This window comes from Anarhichas minor, unplaced genomic scaffold (genome assembly GCF_050575085.1).
Source record: "Anarhichas minor isolate MPS153535 unplaced genomic scaffold, ASM5057508v1 ptg000002l, whole genome shotgun sequence".
Lineage (NCBI taxonomy): Eukaryota > Metazoa > Chordata > Actinopteri > Perciformes > Anarhichadidae > Anarhichas > Anarhichas minor.
The window spans coordinates 4455193-4478686 of NW_027466448.1; the positions used below are offsets into that span (position 1 = coordinate 4455193).

Below are 23494 nucleotides of genomic sequence, written 5' to 3' on the forward strand. Positions count from 1 at the left end.
ATGCTGCTGTCAAAACTGGGCAGGACTAGTGTGAATAGACGATGACGCATCCTGGTCAGCTTCCATATCCACTGATAACACCTACCAGTACAACTGACCAGCAAAACACACTGAGATAGTGCGATGAGTTGTGTGAAGAGGAAGTCACCCAGAGGGCAGATTTCACAGAGTGGGATTTGAAACACACACAAAAAAAAAAGGGTGCGTTGATGAAAATTTAAATGTTACTACAACATTAAAACCTAACCATGAAGCACGCACAGGGAAGTTCCTGAAGAAGAATAAACACAAGAGTGATGTTGGACGAGATGTGTGCAAGAGGAAAAAAAACAATAAGGTGTCACTGGAGCCTCAAACACTCCTTAAATGCCTCAGACCTGCTGAGCAGAATAAAGGAAAGGATGAACGCTGACATTTAGTCCTCTAAAAAGGGGAAGTAGAAAGTGGAAAGGAAGCTGAGGCTTACTGCTAAAATGATAATCTAAAGAAGTGTAATTGTTCTCGGTGTCACTACATCACAGGGTTGGCCTATACACCCCCGTGCTCTTTGTTACACCCAGAGCCTTGAGCTCACCTCTGCGACTGAGGGCGCCTGCAGACCCCATGGGACTCCGGCGGCTAATGGCGGTGGAGGTGCGAGATGGGGAGTGGTCGGGTCTCACTGTGCACCCCTGTGGCCAGTCTCATTTCATGCTCTTTGACCCTCTTTAGCCTGGCACCGGAGTTAAATGTCAGTCGGGAGCACTGGAAGGACTGGCACAGTGGAGCGGAGGGTCCCACCACGAAGAGTGGCTGACCCCGCCGTTTGAAAAGCGCCGCGAGGAACAGAGAGGAGGGAGAAAGACGGAGACGGAGTTTAGAGAGTGAGACCTTCACTGTCATGGTGATGGGACGGAGCGTTCTTGAAAGGCAAGCAGCTGTGCTTTCCTAAAAGCCAGGGCCGCCGCCCTGTAGTGCTCCAAAGAGCAGCACAACAATGCCTGTCTCAGCACATAAATAATTCCTACTGTATGTGTATGCATGCACAAATGTGTGCGCCCTCATACATAAAACCTACCTTATATATATATATATATATATATATATATATATATAAGGTAGGTTTATATGTTTAAGATTTGTGTTTGTATATACACTTTTCATTTCCTGTGTATATTGGGAAGAGCGTGCAGCTCTGTTTGTTTTTCCATAGCTCCTGTCAACGACCCCCTTGTCTAATTTCCCCGACCTTGTCAACACGTGTCTCCATGTGTTTGTTTGTGGCAGTGACAGAGTGCTCTATTCTCATGCAGCATTGAGTAGGTTATGACCTAGACATCTTGTCCTCTTCGTCCAACGCCCATCTTCAATCCACACTGACTTGCGTCCAACCCCCGTATTGATACCTCCGGTCGTCCATCTTAATTCCACCAAGAAAAAAGCTCACTTGAAAAATCCCTCAATTGTAATGTTAACGAAAGGGGGCAAAGATAGAGGACCCTGATTGTTGTGGAGGTATTTTTTTTCCCTCCTTCTCAGATAAATGTATTCAGTCGTTTAAGCCTCTCTGATCCCCTCCCTCTTTCCCCAAACTCTCAGATGTGAGACAGACGGAGGGGCCTGACCGCTGGCCAAGGTTAAAAGAGCCTTAAACTGTGTTTGAGCTCTGCATCACACGCCCACCACCGCCGAGATCAAACGCCGCTCTTCTCCCAGCTCCCACTGACAACTCTCGGCTAACAAAACTGTCTCGCTTCTCCTCTCTCTGCCCTCTCTACGCCGTGAACCGTACCCGGCCCGCAGCAGACCAGACTCTAAGCCCAGTGTGAAACTTCCCAGTCCAAACCAGTATGAGGCTTCCCACATAAATTAAACATTTCGACCCTGAATATTTGAGCCTGGTGATTGATTGAAGCTTGTTTAAAATGATCTCTATCAATTTAGAATAGTTACCACAGCAGTGTGAAGTTCTAAGACAACTTATTAATCATATAATGTAGTTCATATGTCTGTTATTGACTTTCCTTGAAGGCCTTGCCTCTGATCTAAATCCCTGCTCTCAGCTCAACTTTATTGTTTCCGTGAATGTCATCAAGAAAACAGCAATTACATTACATTAGGCTCAAATTACATTTGATCAGCACTCCCTCCATCCGCCCATACGTTTCAACAATAACCCACCACAGGGTGCATAAAGCCGAGCAGCAGGATGCAAAACGATAAGTAGCTCATGAGCACCACTCTGTGGCACAAAGTATAATGGCAGCGGTTGCTCTGTGCTTTTCTATGCAGCCATTAGACAGCAGCATAGAGCTTCAATACATGACCATGATACATACCTGTGTGACCTGAATGACACAATTTGATTAGCAAAAGTCAATCTTTTATTTTTTTTTACAATCTTACAATTGTGTCAGTGACCTTTGAGTCAGACGACTGCTAGGCTCATTCAGGTTGCACTTCTGGCAGTCTGAATGTTGCCTATGGAGGAATGCTAAGACACTCAAAACAGAGCTGCTCTGGATTCGTGGCGAGACTAATCCTGTCCTGACAAGTCTGCCGCTGCTCAGGAGCTCATTGTCTTCCCTGTGTGACTTTATCATAGCCTCAAGGAAGGTATTTCCACTCCTTCCCCTCCACCACTCACGCCCACACATTCTCACCAGTGCACACACACACACACACACATAGAGAAGGCACTTCGCACTTGTTATATAGGTGTGGTTTCTGCTGTGCAAGCACAAGGGAGCAGGCATATTGACAGCCAGTGCAAATATGAACCCTTGACTCCTGAGGCCTCGGTTTGATATAACTGATTAAATAAGGTTGATGATGAGGCAAGCTGCACCAGGCTCCAAAGAAGTATTCAACAACATGCGATGAACCCCTTATCTCAGTATTTTGTTGATACGTGTCTCTGCTTTCGCGAGCGCATCTCAAGCGTACAAGCTGACCCAGATCACTCAGAGAATGTAGATCCTTTCAGTCAGATCAATTATTCATAAAAAGATGACAGGGCATGCTTGCTTCGTCTTGATATGCCTGAGACATAATCTAGACGGTTGCTCCTTAATGGCCCAGGATAATGTGCAGCACTAAACAGGCAAAAGCCGTAGTCAGCAGTTTACTGAAATCGGGGTTTAACCTGAAGTCATCCTCCACCCCCCCCCCCCCCCCCCCCCCACCCCCCTCTGCTTCACTCCTTTAATTTTCCTGTCCTAAGAACAAGTTGTAGAAGTAGAGGAATGATGAATAGGGGAATAACTAAAAGATGGATGTAGCCAAGGGCTCAGTATGTCCAACAGGGGGCTCTGTGCCTCCATTTAAGCCGTACATGGGCAAAGTCAAACTAAACTTAGAAATTAACCATATATTTCCTGATAAGGTTATTTTTCATTGTAATATCAGTATTTGCACCCAAACTTTTTTTTTAAATCACAATGTTTAAGGTGTCCATAAGTTACAATAAGTGAAAGATTCACGCCTCATTGAGCCGGTCTGTCTGTAGCAGATTATATGTTGATGAACTTTTTCAGTTGATTTGTTAAGATCAGGTGAAGGAAACATGCATAGAATATTCACTGAGTTCTGGCTGTAGCTCTGTAGGTAGAGCCTTTAACCACAAGGTTGGCAGTTTGATCCCCGGCGCCTACTGTTTATATGTCAAAGTGTTCTTGAGCGAGACATTAAACTCTGAGTTGCTCCCACAAAACCCTCTTTGAGTGAAGACATTTATGTGAAAAGAGCAGAGGTTTGCCTATTGTTCATACATCTGTTTGACAAAACAGTTTAACTCACTAAACTGGTCACTGACCACATCGACTGAACACTTTCCTCAGGGAAACCCTGCACATACTGAGGATTACGATGGAGCACAACATTATGAGCCAACATGTTAGGGAAATGTCTGAGAGTCTCATGCTGTTTTATCAGGGTAAGCACTGAATGAGGGAATACCTTGACCTGACCTGACAAAGGAATACATGTGCACAAAAGTAGACTAGCCTTGATGCTAACATGTGAAAGGCAGCCATGAATGACAAGAACAACTGTACGGACCAAAATAACATTCTTAGAAAGAAGAAGAGCACTTAATGTTGCCAGGAAAATGTTGCACAGACATCAGGCATTTTCTGTGGAAAGATGATGTTAGAAAGTAATATATACACCAACAGTACTGTCAGAGGAACAACCAAAGATACAGTGTGATTACAAACAAAAACCACATTCTTTATTTAATCAGGCAGTCTCATAGACTGATAAAAAATGAGTTTACTGCGAAGGATATTAAAGCTTTAAGTTGCTGAAGTCACCCTTTCCAACCAGTATTGCTGAGCATCCATTTAATTTAAATATATTTAGAGCAGCCAACAGTTTCTGTCATTTCAGTGTAGCCTCGTGCTGCTGAGATCGATGATGAGGTCAGAAATGATCGTGTGATGTCATGGACTACAGCTTAACTGGGTCATACTATAACAGCCTCTCAAGCTTTCCTACAGTAGTTTCTACTCGTTTCTCTTTTTTCTTCTCCAAATATATGTATCTATCATCTGACAGTAGCTTAAGCACTCAAAATACTTTGATTTTGCTTACTGTTGCCTTCTCTGCACCAATATATGTCAACATAGATAAATCAAGTCAGTTTAGATAGATAGATTAATGCTACCACACGTTTTATTCCTAACTTGTCTGTTGTATTTTATTATTATTGTTTTGTATCTTATTTTAGGCCAGGATTTTTACCCTTTTTATTTATTCATTATTATTTTATTGTCTGATTTTATTGCCTGCACTGGTTTAATGCCGGTTCTACCTTCTAATGGACTTTGAAAAGTGCTGGATAAATAAAGTTCATAATTATTATGTGCACAACTTGTCCCTGCAGGCTCCACGTTAATCCTCCACAAATGCACGGCACCGCCACTTAGCCCTGAACACAGACCAACAAGTCAAAGTTGCATGCACATTGAAACACGCCCATCCTCTTGTTGACAGCTTGACGTGGCTAATTCCTCCCGCCAGGGGGCGCTGCTCTACTGGATGAGGGCTCTCTGCCCGACTCTAGGTTCAAGACATTACCAATGTGTGTGTATCCAGTGAAAAATACCCGGAGACGGACAGAGACCGTTTTTCAGACCGTACCAATGTGTGTGGTTTATAAATATGTTATATTAACCCCAGCGGAATCATCTCATGGACACAACAGTGTGTCGACAATGAGGGAATAATCGGAGGAGACAAAAACGGCGAGGCTCGTCTGTAGCTTAACGTTTTGTTGAACTGCGAGTGGGATCACAGCTGCTGGCTACGAAAATGTCGGGAAAAATAGAGAGCAAGCAAGGTAAGTCCTGCCCGGCTAGACTCCACCACACCGCTGCACCTCGGGATGTATATGTATAACGGTATTCCTCACGCGGGACGCGGGGGTATCAAACGTGGGGCTCTACAGACCAACTAAACGGGGGTCCAGACAACGTTTGGATGTTGGGTGTAAATGGTGGTTTAATTGGGCCTCATGGATTGTTCTTTTCTCGGCTATCCAGTCGAAAATAAATCAGCACCATATCAGCTAGCTGGTATTAGCTACAGTTTAGTCAATGGAGCAAATGGCTCATGCTGAATAGAGATAACTAGCTGGTTAACTGGTCGGTTAATGGTCAACGGTGTTACTACAGCAATGTGGCGAGACAGATGTACCATTTCGATGTGATATCATCCTATAACGTTAGCTCACTTCACCGGCATTTCACAATCCTCTCTCAGCTCCTCGGTCGTAAATAAACCCTGGTTTGATTGTTTGGAAGCTAACATTCAAATTACAAATCTTGGCTTTTCACACGGGAAGAAACGTTTTAACATGATTTGTACTAATGAGGATATGGTGTTTTATAATTCCTTCTTTTTAGTTGTCAAATAGCTTACTAACATTTTTTTAAAAACGGGGTTGTAACGGTGGCTAGCAATAGCTAGCCCAAATGTTAGCCTTTCACTAGCTACCGCTAGCTACGTTGTTACCTAGTACACTTGAGTTGAAACGCGTTCACGCCCAAGACTTTCGTGCGTATTTGTGTTTGTGTTGATTTCAACATTGTGCACGTGGCGGTTTTTTTCTTCTTCGTTGCTTTGGCCCATGTTGTGTATGTCTACACGCGCCGTTAATTGTGTATGCAGCTTTAAAGACATAAAAAGGAGAGCAATGGATACGAGAGGAAACGGGGTGGTCTCGGGTATGCCTTTGGAAGGAAACTTTATACCCGGCGGGCTACACTTGCATCCCACTCCACCAGCTGTCTCCCTGCTTTGCTCCACATACAGTCCTGTCCGGTGATGCCTGCAGTAAATGGACACACACACACACACAGATACACACACACACACACACACACACACACACACAGAGAGAGACAGACACACAGCTCCCAGTAACAGGCAGGGAGGGAGTGTCATCCACCACTAGCTCAGTCATTCTTCATAGGCGTAAAAGTTTCCGATTCCTTTCCTGTCTCGCAGACAGATGACTACATATGGTCACAGCTAAATGAAAAATCAGGGTGCAATGTAGCTTTTGTCGATTTGTGGTTCAACAGTTGGTTAAAAGCAAATAAAGACAAAGGATAATAGTCACTGTGAGCCCAATCCATCACCTCTCTCTCACGCGGACCAGCTCCCCCCCCAAGGCTCCCTAGTCGGGTTGACCAGGTCATTTTGTTGGCCTGCATTCTGCTCTCGTTCACATGTTCCCATCGATCCCAAATATGTACCCAGAGGACGTGCTATGCTGGATGCCAGTGAAATGGAAAGAGGGGCCCAAGGCTGGGGACTCATGGTAGCACTGTAAAGCTGTGGCATAGCTTCAGTGTCAGCTTGTTAAGCCTCAGAGAGAGAGAGAGGGAGAATGTGTGTGAGGATTGGAGGAAGAAAAAAAAGAAAGATGGTGTTAAAAGGAGGCTGTTGTCTATGTGGGCTTAGGCTGTGGAGACTCTCGACAGACAGGGGAACCAGTTTTAGACCACGACAGAAGGAGATTAATTCCCTGGTGCTTCGAGGAGCAAATAAAAAAAGGGAAAAGATTTGGATGAAGTGAAATAAAGTTCAAGCCTGTAAGTAGGGATTCCTGCACATGGATATAGTCATGGGTTACGGTTTAAATAGTTAGCGTTGTATGATGCAAATGGTTACCATAGGACGCAGAGCAAGCAGGACTATCAATGTGACACAGAGACCGAGCTCCAGCAGCAGGAGACTTATGGCCGGCATTTCTTCCAGAGCCACCATGGAGACCGGGGGGTCCTGCTGTCACCGACTTGTCCTCTCTTTGGGGCATAAACACTGTTGTTCACTTCCACTTGTGTGCAGCTTAGTTTAGGATGTTATCACCTGGAGAATCACGTGGGTGGTTCTCGTGTCTGTTTCAACACTGAACCCCCAGTCTTCTGTGTGTACGCACCCACATGACCTCATCGCTCAGGCAGCCCAAACTGTAATCCATAAACAGATCCAGAGGCTGAGGGAGCTGGCGGGGAGACAGACAAAGCCATCCCATTTTGTTGTGTAAATTCACACTCGGTGCACTGTGGTGGACTTGTTTAAATGGACTCGGAAAAAGTGGCTGTGAAGTGAATTGGATTGTAAAAAGAAAAGAATACAGGTACTCAACCCTGAGGTTTTAAACCTGCCTGTAAAACGGTTTGGGTGTCCGTATATTGTATATGAAAGACAAATACTTTCTGCTCATTATCTCTGATGTTCCATATCTTGGTGTAGAGACTTTGTTTAGCTACCGTGCCGTACGTGACTTCCCACCCGAGCCGCTATCCAAGTTCAGACTCTGCTCGGCTCTCGGGCTTTGTATTTCTGCAGTGGCTTGTGAATGCTTCCTGAAATGAGTAAAATAGCTCATTGTTTAGTATGTGTTTTTGTCCAACGTAATGCTTTCAATTGCCTGAATAGACACCCTGGAATGATTCCACTGTTGCTGTCATAAGTCGCAGTGAGTCATTTAATGCAACACCCCTGAAACATGCTGTGACACAGAATTTAAGTAAAGCAAACACGGCGAGCTTCACGACGTAGAATAAACCCTGAGTCCAGTCTTCAGGAAAACAACGCGGTGGAAGCATACAGTGGAGATGCACATCTGATGTGACTTGACTTTGTCTTTTTGCTGAGACAACGCTGTGTGTCCTGCGCATGAACTCCTTATTAACATGAATAATTCTAAAATGTAATGGCTTGACTGCAAGTTGTCGCCAGAATATTTGCGCTGCGTTCATTTTAAACACTATTAAATGTGTTTCATTCTGAAGATGGAAGCTCAGATTGGTGCCCTCTTCCATACTGTGTCGCAAAAAAAGTTACCGTGGCCCTATTATTTGGGATATTCATAAAGCCGTGTGGTATGCATGGAGGTTGTGCTCACATTTGCCACTTGGTAGGAGGCTAGTGTTGTTTTTCTATCAAACTGTGACTGCAAGAAACACCCTCATGAACACATAAGTAACAGAATGAAGGCTTAATTGAGACTTTATGTTTGTATTATTGCGATTCTTCTGCAGTTGCAAAACGTGCATGTCCCAATGTTCACCACAGAGACTGGGATTGTGACACCGCTCTGGCATGTTGGTAACAAAGTCGTGGGAGTATCACAATGTTTTATTAATAGCCTCCTCTCTCGCTGGACATTCAGTGGTAGTAGCCGGCCACAGCGGAACTGATCCATCAGTTCCTTATTTTAGACTCCCTGCCCCCCCCCCCCCCCCCCCCCCCTGCATAGTGGAGGAGGGTGTATCTGTGTATTTGCCTTTGAAAGGGTTCAGCTGTAATACTTGAAGTTTACTCTCTCAAGCATCACAATGAGTTAACACAGGAGTGTAACTCATTGTGATGGCTTGGTGTTTGCTAAGTGGTGACTGCATCACTTCAGACTCTGCATATCTTCTTCTTCTTCTTCTGATGGACGGAAATAGCCCCGCGTGCCTTGTAGTCACCAGAACTCTGAGCAAGAGCTAATGTAGCCGTGATTACAAAAGGCTTCCCTGGATGATTAGGTTCACACACATCGCTGATGAGTGATCCCACTGTTGCACAGGGCGAGCTTTGGCTCTTGGGTTTGACATGCTGCAATTTTGAGGTTTGATGGCAGAAAGCATTTCAACCTCCCTCTCCCACAGAATGAGAGGCTTGCTGTTCCCATATATGTTTAGCTGTGTTGTAATTAGTGTGTGTGCTGTGCATGGGAAAGCAAAAGAGGGACGGAGTAGAGCTTAGGGAGCGAAAGAAAGAGAGGGTGGAGGAGGAAGGTAGAGCATTGATGGGAATCAAATCTCTGCGCAGAGAGAATAAGGGGGAGAAGACCAAGGATATCAGTGAGCGATGGAAGGCCGTGTCTGTGAAGGCAATCAGGTCTTCGCTGCATGAATGTTTTCACGGCCGTTGTGCCCTCAGCGTCTCCCCCCGCGGAGCTGAAGACGCCAGTTCTCTGAGCTCTCATGTGTGATTTGATACAACTTCCAATCACGGGTCGTATTCGTCTCTCTACCTGCACGCGTGCCGAGCTCTTGAGACTTTTATAAGACGATGCTTCGCTTGATTTCTCCGCTGTGTGTCGGCCTTCGTGCCAGAGAGTGGCTCATTTATTCCCGCAGGTGGCCCGCTCGGTTCCTTGTGACTCTTCAGTACATCCGCCACTCCAGATAACTGCGGGTTGGACCACCGATGCCACCTCGCTCTGACGCTCTGCGAGGGGGATTATGTGATTCCAGACATATTTACAAAAAAGTCATTATTTGATAAACAACCGGCTCAGGAAAAGCACAGTACTTTTTCAGTCCCGCTCGCCTTCTCTCCGTTTGCTATTTGTGGACGTTTCCTCTGAAGTGTGTCTGACTCAAGAGAGACCGATCATGCGGGGTCAGGCAGTCTGTGACTAACTCTCAGCAGCGCTATTGAGCGATTTGGTATGAAAATGCCAGCCTGACCAGCAAGTCCTCACTGTACACAAAAACCATCAGTATCACCTCAGGACTAGTAGCTGTGTGTGGACTCAGGCCTCTTGGATGGGCAATATAAGCTGGAGGAGCCAGGCCTCCTCGGAGGACACGGACTCCTCTCTACAGGGGGATCTAGACGAGGACTCAGGTAAAGACACACAAATATATATACAGTTATATATAGAGCGCTGTATAAACAGGACCGTTGACATTGATCTTCCCCAAAAAGGTAAAAGATTTGGCCATTTAAATGATGATAACAATGAAGAAACTAGATATATCTTTTTATATAATCTGTTTCTCCACATTTCAAACAGCACAGAGCCCAAACGAGTCAGAAGAACAGGCTTTTTTTTTTTTACAATGTAAATGAACAGGCCAGACAGAGAAGAGACTCTACTTCCTGCTATAAATTATTCTCAGGCTCTGTAACAGCAGTGGCTGAGTACAGAAGTTCCATTGCGTGCACTCACTATGTATTTATTCAGCATTTTTCTTTTGTGTGAAATAAATGCATACTTGCATCGCTTGTTGGGGATGTGTACTCCTTTTGTTTTTTGGAGCCGTAATGTAAAATGGGCCTCGCTGGCAGGATGAAATGCAGGGGACATTCCTCGCTGTGCTTTTTGTGTCGTGTGGCTTTATACAAGGTGCTCATTTGCTCCGCTGAAGTCTTGGGTGGACCCAGCCCGATGGAGGCTGCTCTGCAGGGCCACATCCTTCCATCGCTGGCTGCCTCTCCGCCTTATCACCTCCACAGCTTGTGGACAGAAGCCATAGCTCCTTTAGTCTTCATGCCCAGGTGCTGTGGTCTTAATCCAGTTACACAATACAAAAAAAAAAAAACTGGTATTGGTTAGACTGTGGGGCCGTAATCTTGGTGTCTTAAATCCAACCTGCCTGCCTTGCTTCACCGTGGCAGCCGTGTCGCGGTTAGCGCCGTTTGATTGGCTAATAATAATAAATCTGTGCATTTCAGTCCAGCGGGCAGTAAGAGTCGGCGTGTGTGTGTGTGTGTTGTCCGTCTACCCTGACCTGCCTCGTCTCTGTAACGGACTGCACGGCGCTGCAGACGAGGAGGTCTCTCTTAAGCCCCGGCTGAGCTGCCCATGCTGCGGGGATGATACTTGAGGTTTTGAACCACACGCAGTGTGAGGATCACCAAGAGGATGAGGCCACTTTCCAATCTCACAGAAGCATAATCAGCTGATCCCAATCCCAGTGCAGATTTACACATTTTGTTAAACTGCAGAATATCTCAGGAAGCAGCTGCTTTAACTAATCACACCCTCTCCGGTGTCTCTTTATATTAATACAGACTGCTTAGACATCTAAACCCAAAGGCTCCACAGCATGTGGTCCTTCTGATCCAGTTCAATAAATCTAAGTGACCTATACTATATCTTAGTGATTTTAAGTCCTGGACATGTTCAGTGTGTTTATGTCTTGTTATCCTGTTGCAACTTAATTGCATCAGTTGAATGCACCACGTGGTAAAAAGCTTAAAGTAATCCTTAGTAGAGCTAAAACTGAGAACCACTGAATCTCATGATGAGTCCTGTGACGTTTCCTCTCAGTTCTTGTTTCAATCGAGTTCATGTTTCAGGCATCGTGTTTTCCCAACATTTCGCGCAGAGCTCCAATCTATCGGATACATCCATAGATTATACAACCGAGCCCGTTATTGGAACATCAAGTCTTGCCATTTAATGCGCTTGCTGATGCCCATTTTTCAATTTCCTCAGAGGCCAAAGTGAGCAGCAGGGAGAGAATCGGCCAGAGTGGCCTCGGTGCGACTGAGAGCAACTATCTCGATGGCTGGGCAGATCCTGAAAAAGGGGGTTTATGTCAAGTCATTGCCTCTTGTGTGTTCTTGCGTCAAATCATTCAGACCCCCGGCAGGCATGCCATGGGTCAGGGAGCTGGCATACAATGAAGGAGTTGCTGCCAGTTTCCGATGCCAGTCTAAATCAGGAGTGGAGAGACAGAAATTGACATTGCGTGCGTGCGTGCGTGCGTGCGTGCGTGCGTGCGTGCGTGAATGATTCTGAATCACTGGTTTGATATATTCTTTAACAGTATATGACTTTCATGCAGACACACACAATGTTTATTCCGTCAGTGACGAGTGTGTCTACCTTCACTGACCCACTTCCTCTTGGCTGTGCCTCCTCATGCAACCTGAATGAGTGTTTTTGGAATAATAGTGTTGCATGCACGACATGCAACACTGGCTTTATGAGCTCCTGCTATCAGTAAACTTTGGTCTGAGATCAAACAGAAGATATATCCTCTTAGGACTTCATTCATTCTCACTTTTTGCTCTGCATATATCTTGAATTTAATGAATTAAAGAATTTTGAAGTGATGTGACCAAACGTGACTTAAGTCCGGTTGAGAAAACGCATGCTCGGGCTGTTTACTTGCAACCTTTTCATTGTAACCAGCCACGACAGCAACGCTGGTGTTGCCATTGCCGTGGCTGGTGTGAGCCCATCGCAAGATGGTCTCTGGTTCATTCTGTAAACTTCATTATTGTCTAAATATCTTAATTATTATAGTTGTGAGGCAACCTATATCGGACATCTACTTGGCACAAGCATAGCCATTATAACAAACATACCAACATATTTTATTCGGGCAAACAAACAAACGAACGAGATAGGACGTTGGAAATACCCGATCATGAAAATGCTTTTCTTTATAGACCTGTCCTTAATGATCACTTCAGTAACGTCATGCAATCTGACTTTGTCTTCATTAAAACATAGAAGTGAGGCAACTCCAACACACAGAGTGGATGATTTGATATATTTCTGGATTGCATTAAGTTTAAATGTAGATTCACACACGTGTTGGAGTCTTTCAGCGTAAACTTTAAGCTGTAATATAAAGCTAAATGTTGTCGGGTCCATCTTTGTCGTTCAGTACATCTGCTGCAGTGAGTGAGCACTCAGAGGACAAAACAAAGAACAATCAATATACAGCATGTGCCGTCTTTTTTTTAAATTCATTTTTCCACAGTAAGACCATTAGATCATTGTTATGACATCAAAAAAAGTACGTCTATATTTGTGTTCATCTAAGCTTAAGAGATTTAGCTTTAAGGAGGTATTGTCGAGAGCCGGTCCCAACTGATCCTCAACAATAGAGCTCTTTCGGTCTTCGTCTTTTTAAACTCTCAAGTCAAGTTCCTCCCGACTTCCTGTCCTGTTCCATGTCAACACCACCAAAGAAACATACGATCATTTAGCCGCTTTGTGACCTTTTTCAAAAATACATATGACTCAACAATAGACTCTGCTCAGATGAGACATATCAGTGTTTTACATGACTACCGTAAATATAAAGATATTAATACAGTGAAAAGTTTTTAATGAGAGACGTTTACAACAATCAGAATATGGAATATGAAATTCCAGACGTATGGATTTCCTACAACAGCAGAGAGTGAAACATTGTGTGCATGATGAGTAAAATAAACTAAAGTTATTTTAGTGTGCGTTGGATTAATCATCGCAGACGCAGCTTAAACAACCACTGCCTAATTATAAGCGACCGTGCGAGTCTCCTCCTCAGTGGTGGACACATCTGTCACCCGAGCCCATTTATATAAAGAGGCCGGGAAACAATGCAAAGCGCCAACGAAATGAGTGTGTATCATTCAACATCTGTCCGTCAGTCTTGTCCAACGCAGTGTGCGTGCACAAAGTGTCAAGAGGGTGACAAGTGGGCCGCTGTACAGACAAGATGGGCTTTGTGCAGCACTCCAACGCGGGGGAGAGCGGTACCACTCCTCGCTGCTCGAGGCCATTTACTGACAGAACGCTGCTGCCGATGCGTCTCTGTGTCTCTGTCTCTGTCTCGTACTGTGTGGAAGTGATTGGTTCTCTTGTGGCTGTTTGTCTGCGTGTCGGATCGTTCTCCCATCTCGAGTGCTTTTATAGTTTGCCGTTCGCTCCGCGCTCTCTTGCCAAACAGCTGCCGTTCACCGAGATCTCTGGATTCATCTTCAGTAGATCAGAGGGTGTTTTTTTTTTTGTTTTTTTAAGCTGTCGCAGTGTCTCCGTTCTGGTGCCGCTTGATGTTACAGATACTGACAAGCAGGGTATTTATAGCACTTTTGTGGTTCTTCAGTCTATTGGTTTCACCCAAGGTGAACCTGCTGCCTGTCTGTCTCCGCTGAAACACTCGGTTCAGAAAGCGAGCTAAATGGAAGTCTACGAAACGCCCGTAAACCACCGTAGCCGGAAGGTCGACTGAAGGATCCGACTGCTTTTGAGTTTCAGTCGGGCGGTTGCCTGGCACAGTGAGCTTCTCTGTCTTGTGTGAGTTTCAGTGCACTGTGTTCTTAAGCCTTTGCCTATTTAGGTGAGGTGTTAAACAGTGGAGTTGTAGAGGTTCTGAGTCCAGGCTGCTCTGGGCTGTGAAGTCAGTCCAGAAAACAGGGAGCGGCTCTCAACGAGGGAGGCGAGGGACGGGAAATAGTGCCGGTGGCGTCGGGGATGGGGGAAGGAACAGGGTGTGTGTGTGTGTGTGTGTGTGTGTGTGTGTGTGTGTGTGTGTGTGTGTGTGTGTGTGTGTGTGTGTGTGTGTGTGTGTGTGTGTGTGTGTGTGTGTGTGTGTGTGTGTGTGTGTGTGTGTGTGTGTGTGTGTGTGTGTGTGTGTGTGTGTGTGTGTGTGTGTGTGTGTGTGTGAGAGAGATTTCCCGCTTTCAACACTCTCATTCACATGTGCTTGCCCTGTCCTGTCCAATACAACGGTGCACATTTATTTCACTGTCTGCAGCCTCCTTCATTCCATACACCAGGGCGACCATGAGCTATCACAACCTCGGATTCCAAATATAGCTGAGAAAAAAGGGGGCTACAACTAACAATCATTTTCATGACTGATTAAGATTAGGATTATTTTCTCAATTACTCGATTGCATCTTCAAAATGTGTGGGGAAAAAGCTTCCAGCCACCGGCTCAGCCGTCGCCATGTTGAGAGCCGGGCAGAGACAATCCCTCAATCATAGATATCACCGCATTTCGAAATAGGCATGTTGAGCTACTTAACTCGATTTATAGCTCTAATCACAATCCTAAAACAATCTGGTCTTCACACAAACATTTTATTATCACCTCAATGACGAGATTACTGATTATTTTGGTGAACTATTTTGGAACCAAAATACAGTAAATTAGTCCATGTAGGCTTAGGGGATGTGAGCATTATTTGCAGATATTGAGTGACTTCACACATTCAAGTTAACGTGTTTTTTTTAATCCTCCTCGAGGCTACTAGAGTAATAGCCTCACTGCTGTGTTCACCTCTGGACCTTTGCTATTTTCATTGTGTCGTTTGCTCAACCCTTTTGTCACCGTGCCAGTCTGTGCAGCTTTCTTGTTTTTGTTTGTCATTTTTACAGTTGGGGCTTTAAAAAGCCTCCTGCTCGTGGGCCGTGGACTATTTTCTTTTTTTGTCGTCGATGCTGTTGAAAACCCGGCCCTGTGGCATCCCCTCCGCCACCTTTCACTTTTGGGTGAATAGTTTCGAGGCACTCTTTGTTGACTCATTTGTTACTGTCTCGGGATGCTGATGTGCATTGTGTGCATGTGTGTGTGTGTGTGTGTGTCTGTATACAGGACAATTGAGTGACCTAGACCTCGGGGCTCCCTCCACAGCTTTCAGTACAACACTGACCTGCTGTGCCAAGTGCTCCCATCAACTAGTTCCATTAGCTCGTCCAGTGCCCACTATGAGACCGCAACCCGTATTGAATCCATACAGAACAAGTTACATCGCCTGCCAGAGAGTGGGGATTATCTGAACACGGTCAGTCACAGCCCACAGTCAATGCAGTAATGTAGGCTATGTGCTTATTGTAACACTAAAGCTGCCACATACAGGATAACTAATATATTGCTCTTCATTTAGTTGCCCCAACCTAAAAGGGAGGGTGTGAAAGAGTGGCCGTCAAAAATCAGTGAAGCAGAGGAATGGATGAGTAATAGTTAAAGTAGCTTGAAAGTGGGTCGTGAATTTGGTTAACCTTTTTAACACAGTGACGTGCAAATGTCGTCAACATCCCGCCACACTAGCTGGAAAAGGCGGAAATGTCTGGTTTAAACTACAAGCAATGGTACCACAATGAACCACAGGAACATGAAAATGATGTTCTCTGCTCAGAGAGATTTGTGGAAGAAGATCGTTGGCTTCCGAGTAAAACCGAGGGGGAACTGAGGCTAGAGACTTGTAAATGTTTCTGCCACCACACGATGCACAGGCCTAATGGTCCCAGCCTCATCCAAAACACCATCTTCACAGCTTTGTCACAGTACAGAGCTCTGCATCCGAGTCACACCGTGTGTCTTATAGGATTAAAAGAAATGCACCGATCTGATCGAGCAGTTCTTATTCTAAAGAAAAGGAAAGTGATTCCTCACCAGTGATTAAACTGCTTGACCAGAGCAGGTCATGGAATGACTCACTGGATTTAAGACTGCGATAATATTCCAAATGACTTCCTGAAAAGACAAAACCTTTGAACACAACCACAGCAACTAAAGTCAGCTTCCCTGTTGTACTGCAGAACGTCCTGTTTATTTCTACTGCTCATGCATTAATACTTAACCGGTCCACCACTTGACAGTGTGCTGCCTGGAACACACTTACTTTGCAAATATCAGATATATTATTGACACAGTTGTGAATAATCAACTGCACTCTGCTCATGATCAGCTGTGAGGAGACGCCATTCCTCCTGCTAGAAAGGAAACTGTCAGCGAAAGAGACGGCTTCACTTTCATAGTGTTCACACTGACCCACAACCGCCGATATCTGCACATCATCCACCACATCTCTTCTTCCACAGGCTGTGTAGTTATGGAACTGTTATAACCTCGGTAGCCTTGAGTTTATTTGAAGCTACGTTATGAATACGACACAGTATGTTTCTTTATTCCCCTCACTGTTCTGCCTCAAACCATGTTTGTTTTTTCCTGTTATGTTGCTCCAAGAGTCTATAACCTTGTGACTTGGCGCTCGCAAAATATTGAAGCGAAAACATCGCTCTAAGGCACAGTTTTACTGCCGTACGTGACAGAAGATTCAGATAATAGATCGAGCATCGTCGGATCGCTGTGTGAAAATACACACTTCATTTCAGTGGGCCGCTTTAAACCGAAGCGAGGCTCATAAATGGTTTATTTGTCCAGTAAACTCCACTAAAGATGTGACGGACATATTGGGATGTGACGTGTCTGACTTCAGCCATTCATCCTGAGTGATAAGAACACAAATAGCCAGACTCAAGAAAGCAAGGTGTGTCCCTAAGAGATGAGGCTGGATTGTGTTGTTATGGGCCTCTGCATGCTGCTTAGTTATTATGTCTTAATGCAGATAATTCTAGTTTCTTTTTAGATGCGTCACACAGTATTGAGAGAGGATACTTTGATGAGATTGGGAATCAGAAGACATTGCATGTTGAATGTTATTCTCCCCCTTTTTTTTTTTTTAATGAGCTTTCCAAAACGGTGAGAAAGTTGATTGAGGGTATTTTTGATATTGTTTTGAATCTCCTGACTCATCGCGGGTAATGATGTGTTTTTCACAGAACAGGAGTTTCCCCGAATAGACGCATTCTCAATCATCAGACTCTCGGTCACCTCTGTGGTGAGATCTGAGAGCAGCTGTCACGCTCAAAGAAAGAGTCTTCACTGTCTTTCATTCACAGCTTTGAAGGATCTGGTTTTCTGTTTTCTCGTATGGATCCGGGTTATAGATCGCCTCTGTTGTGTGGCTCTGTTCACCACGGCGGACCGTGGCCGTCTGTTCCCATGCAACCCGGCACCACATTGAGATCTGGTCCGGATCGTTGACCCGTGGTCGGTGGGTCATTACCATACTGAAGGGGCATGTTTGTGTAAGTTATTCATAGCGTAAAATATTGACCGAGATGGATTTTTATTCAAGCGGAGATCAGGAACAGACGAAAGGCCAGACTAGAATTTAAATAATGACAAACAAGCCATGTAATAAAAACGGTCGACAAAACTTAAGCGTGAAAAGCAAATCTGTGTTTCTCATTTTGAAAAGTAATTGTATAATAGTGAGCTATTTTCTATTACTGCAGCGACGCATTCATCTCAATCAGCCCCCTTCAGTCAGTAGTGACTAATGTTTTATTGTCGTCCCTGATGTAATTACACAGAGTCAAAAATGATTTTGCCCATTATGTTTATTTTAGGACTTCAGAAGTCATCGGGGAGCGAGCGGCTGAAGAAGTCCCGTATTCGGATGTCTCGTTTTTACGTTGACAATTTGATTTGCCACATGACAACCTTTCTTCTGCGTCTCCTCCGTCTGAGTGAAATACAATAGACTAAGTGTGCCGAGCACTTAGCGTCCTTTACTGACTCGGTGAATAGACTGGAGGCTCTCGGTCTTGCTGTGGCTCGCAGCGGGACAACCGTAAAAACCCACCGCTGGACTTCTTTCCTCCATTACTCCTGAAACCAACCGTTAAAGCAGGGGCCACGTTCCATACCGGGGCCTCCCTCTCCTCCCTGCCATCCTTTGGCAGGAGTTTGGCTCCCTCAGCCCGCTGAGGACATGGAGGAGGATTCCTATTGTAAATTGAACACACCCAGCAGGAAGCCAACCACTACAATGGGGGGGGGAGAATAAATAATTCACAGAGCACTTAACTATTTCCTGTTGAATTTTTCTCCATTTTCCTCCCCGCTGTTCATCTCGCCTGCCTCGGGCTTACATTCCACACTCTTGCTCTGCAGCAGGTCTCGCCTGTGGAGATAAGATACCTTGGCACGGCACTTTTTTTTTGCGGTTTTGTTTTACAGTGTAGCCGACACTAATTCACTCACCGTGTTGTTGTTTTTATAGCCAAATAAGGCGTCATTGCAGGCACGGTTGCTTATAAACAACGCACGGTCTATTTACATGTATCCGGGGGGGGGAAGGAGTTCTACTTATGTGTGTCAAGAGTGGAGGGATTCTGTGTTTTAAAAAAGCACTGCTTATAGCCAATGCTTAAACAAAAGGTGGAATCAATGTGTTACTCTCCATCCTATATACAGTATAGGACATATTCATGGAGAGCAGGAGCAGAGTACATTTCATTTAGGGGGGTTCATTCATTCTCCACGCATCAGTTCAACCAATATTAACTGCTGTTGCGATCTTCTATCTTGCTCAACAAGTCCTCGTGTGCGTTGCACACTTTCATTGAGCAGTCCTCGCTGAGTTCAGCGGGAGGTGACAGCTGTGTGTGTGTCACCTTACGCACAGCCTCCCCTGTATCCCTCCACCCAGTTTACATCCTATAGTGGGGGGGGGGGGGGGGGGGGCGACCAGCTGTCCTGTATAGATCACACCTGTACTGAACCTGTCGGCTCTTCAGACAGATCTGGACCAGCTCGTATGTCACCGGTCATCAGTTGTGCTGCAGGGGGTCCTGTTGTTTCCCACGGAAAATATTCAACTGTATATACTCTGTCCATGCGTTTGAACAGGCAGCATTGTGTTCATCTAGGGAGCTAAATGTGTGGGTCATTGCATTGTTTAGGTACAAATCAGTTGAAGCAAATCACACATGGAAATGTAGCTCCAATGAGTTGGTGTATAAATCCAAGGTTTTGACTAAAACTACATGTATATGGATATGTGTTGTCCATTAAACTACAACCAACCTTCTCGTGCTCACAGAGGCTGTCCTATAAATAGAAAAGAACACACTGTTTACACTAATAAAACGACGTTTATTAGAAGGCAGAAAGCCTCGAAGGTGTGTGAAAGCTTTATTTATTCACACCTTTTGAAAACACAATCAAATGTGCCTTACGCCAAAAGACATAATAAACATTTTTATAGTTGGGATTAATTTACTCTGGCAACCATGCTGAAGACCAGAGAGGCAGAGAAATCCCTGTAATATGACTTTATACTTTTTAGTGATACTGATTTAGAAGTATTAAACCCTGCATTGGTCGGATTTCTATGAAAGACACAAAATGTACTGCGATGGCTGTTATTGATATATAACCTTTCTGCTCAACAGAATATTTGGTGGTCTGTGGGGGCCCACAGTTAATGAGAAAAGGTGTGTGTGTGTGTGTGTGTGTGTGTGTGTGTGTGTGTGTGTGTGTGTGTGTGTGTGTGTGTGTGTGTGTGTGTGTGTGTGTGTGTGTGTGTGTGTGTGTGTGTGTGTGTGTGTGTGTGTGTGTGTGTGTGTGTGTGTGTGTGTGTGTGTGTGTGTGTGTGTGTGTGTGTGTGTGTGTGTGTGTGTGTGTATTTACTTATTGTGTGAAGACGCTTTGAGCCTGAAGGCTCCTGGGGACTCCACCACACCACAGAGTTGTGAGAACCCTCCCAAGCTTTGTTCAAGAGGGTTTGTTTTAAATGTCCCCACGGCCTTTCAAAGCAGCAATGTATTCAAGCAATTAAAAGTCCCCAAAAGATGTTTACTTGCTAAATCTTTCACTATTTATTGTCAACAATCTGATTTTAGGGATGCCCTGATTTTACAGATTCATCGCATCATGAAAAATGTCACTCTTTTCTTTCTTTTTTTTGCCAATTTAAAACAAATAAGAATTGTTTATCATGTGTTTTATTGCCTCTATAACTGTAGAACTATAAACCCATCACACTGTACTCTGAGGTTGCAGTGTAACAAAGAGGCTCATGGGAATTGTGTGTGTGTTCAGTTCTCTTGGGAGTGAAATCTAACCCTTTATGGAAGTGTAACCACACTTAGCTGTTCATCAGGCCGGCTCTGCTGCTGTATTGTGTTTTAAATGGAGCAGGGAAGAGGCATTTGGGAGGCACGAGCAGGAATCAACAAGGGGAGAAAGTTATGAATGATCCGGTCCATTCTGGTAATATTGTATCAGAAGTACCAATCTTTCTCGGTGTACTGCTGCTACTCTAAAAGCAGTCTTAAGGCAGTACAAACCCAGATATTGGCTCTGGAGAATAAAAATGTGTATGAAAATGTTTAGGAGGCAGAAAGGGATGTTGTTGGCCGGGCATAATGTTTTCACTGTGAGGTTTCTTTCAGTCTCCTATTCGGCCCATGACTAGTGAGATTCAGTGTAATAGACATTACAAGCAATGACATCACCGCGTCGTAAAGGGTGGACGTCGAGAGGCGTACGTGACTGTAACTGTAACAGAGGAATTCACTGTGTTTTCTCTCTCTTTCACCCGTGTTCATTTCTTTCTGTGGATGATGTCATTTCCATGCTGAACCAGACTTCCAGTGAACTCTCGAGGAGGGGGGGGGGCTTTCTGTTCTCAGAACTGAAGAGAGAGAGAGAGAGAGAGAGAGAGAGGAAGGGAGGTGGTAAAAAAAACAACAAATGAATAGAGAGCAGAGGAGACCTGGAACCGGTCCAGTGTGCACGATGAACAGCCGAGCCGAGCCGTGCCGGGGTGCTGCGATGGCGTCTCGGGGACCAGCTGTATCGATCTTGGCGGTGACTCATTGTGCTGATGTCACGCTGCTCCTCAACTCTGGGGCTGCAGCTGTAAACTCACACATGGTCCTTCTGGGCCCGTTCAAGCTGGGATTGAGCGAGCGGGTCAGATCACATCGTGACGTCGGCCACAGCCCTTGCACTCGTGCCAGGAATAGGACGGGAAACGAGGTCAAACGGATTGGATTATGTGAGCCTAAATTCATACGCAGGCTGCTGTGCGATCAGAAAGCACGCGGCCCAATACACACTCTGCAGTAAAAAGTGAAACCTGACCAGGATAGCATCCTGACTTGTGGCAAAACTGGCTATCACAGGTATGTGTGTAGCCTCAGGGTGCAAAAAAAAAAACCAACCCTCACACACTGTTAGCCATAGCTGTGCTGTTCAGGCTCTATTCGGTGCACTGATGCAGCACAGCATCCCTTTGTGGCCAAGCTACACAGTACGGTCGTCTTCACTGTGTCTAGTCACTCGTCTGACTCTGATAAACTCAAACGCTTTGTCTTCCTGCTATCTCCCACAATCCTCCCTGGCTGACTAGCTGATGTTTTATCTGTTTACAGATACCCTGAATGAAGAGGACCATGTCTCTGTTACATGGCGGCTTTGCCTTTGTAGTGACATAACTGGGCTACAAATGAAATTCACAAAAACTCTTTGTCTTCAAACATTTAGTTATGTTTTATTGTAACAAAGCTGACATTTAGGCCTATGTCATGTTTGTGTGAGTGCTTTGACTTGTTGGGATGTTAGGAATGAGGTCAGTAAATGCAGATTAAAGGTGGCACTACACGGGTAATGCGATCCACGTCCAGTAACTCTAAACTTTATTGAATCAGCCATGCACCATCGGTGACTTACCAATGCCCGCTGAACGGCCAGCTTTGATTTAGTTTTGCACAGCATAAGATTCAATTTTTTTTTGTGGACACGGTGTAAAGCAGCAGCCTGAGGGGTCAAAGCCGGCCTCATCCACATGCATTTGCATCGGAAGGAAACTCCACTGGAAGCGTTCTCATCAACATTTTTAATGAGACACACACACACATCCTCGTCCTTGGCTGCCTCAGCAAACTTTGGCTTTTGGTCGGAGTAAGGGATGATGGGGATTTGGGGCGGAGGGGGGAGATAACGGTAGGGTGGATGTGTGCGCCGCGTGCGGATCGATGGTGCAGATGAAAGCGCCGACCGGCTGGAGGTCTAGTTGGTGGTGTTTTGCCGCTCGCTATTCGCCATTCAGTGTTTTTACGCTGATGACCGTGGAATGTCGGATCCCGCTGTAGTCGAGCTGAGGGGAGATCACACCAGATAGAGGTGTCATTTAGTCACTGATAACCCTCTCTGCAGCGAACAAGTGGAATCCTGCTAGATTGCTCCACTTTCATGACGCTTCTCTCAATTATGTCCCATAAAGCACTTTTCCCCTCGGCCCTAACTAGAGTGTTTTATTGTGAACCCGCTCTTCGGCTCTGTCCTCGTCTCCCTTTGCGTGCTCTCACATGTGTGTGTGCACGCATCCGTGCACATAATTGACTGCTGGAAGAGGCTCTATGACTGTGCCTGTCCAGCAGATTTATTGTTGGCAGCAGGAAGAGCAGATGAAATGCTCCGTTAGTAATATTTCTCTCCTTTTTAAAGATACAGATACAGTAAAGATACAGTATTGTATCTTGTAATCTCTCCTCCTCGACTGACCATTCAACTTTCTCTTGTTTTCCCTCTTGTCCGTAGACTCGCAGCGGTCCCATTTGTCCTCGTTCACCATGAAGCTGATGGACAAGTTCCACTCTCCCAAGATCAAGAGGACTCCATCCAAGAAGGGCAAGCAACTGCAGCCCGAGCCAGCAGCCAAGAGTGCCGAGAAACCTGCAAACAAGGTGTGTGTGTGTGTTCAGGTGCCAGAAAATATGTGTGTGTATTGTGGGAAATCCATCTCTTTCCCACCTTTTTTCCGTGTGTTTGTTTGTGAAATGATTTGTTTCCTGCTTAATGTTTTGTGCTCTCCATTGTGTCTTGTGTGTCTGCACAAGTTTCCCTGC

General features: G+C 45.1%; 1 protein-coding gene across 16 annotated transcripts in view; it reads left to right on the top strand.

Moving 5' to 3' along the window:
* Window positions 1–5054: 5054 nt before the first annotated feature.
* Window positions 5055–23494, top strand: part of rapgef1b (Rap guanine nucleotide exchange factor (GEF) 1b) — a 37064-nt gene continuing 18624 nt past the window's right edge. For 8 of the 16 annotated variants that reach the window (XM_076086168.1, XM_076086177.1, XM_076086193.1 and 5 more), the window contains exons 1-2: window positions 5056–5320; window positions 23187–23332. In XM_076086168.1, coding sequence (XP_075942283.1) covers window positions 5293–5320; window positions 23187–23332 — 174 coding nt within the window. In that variant the 5' untranslated portion in view covers window positions 5056–5292. Of the gene's footprint in view, window positions 5321–15354; window positions 15790–23186; window positions 23333–23494 lie in introns of those variants that run through there. The other 8 variants (XM_076086082.1, XM_076086124.1, XM_076086099.1 and 5 more) reach the window with 2 other exon arrangements.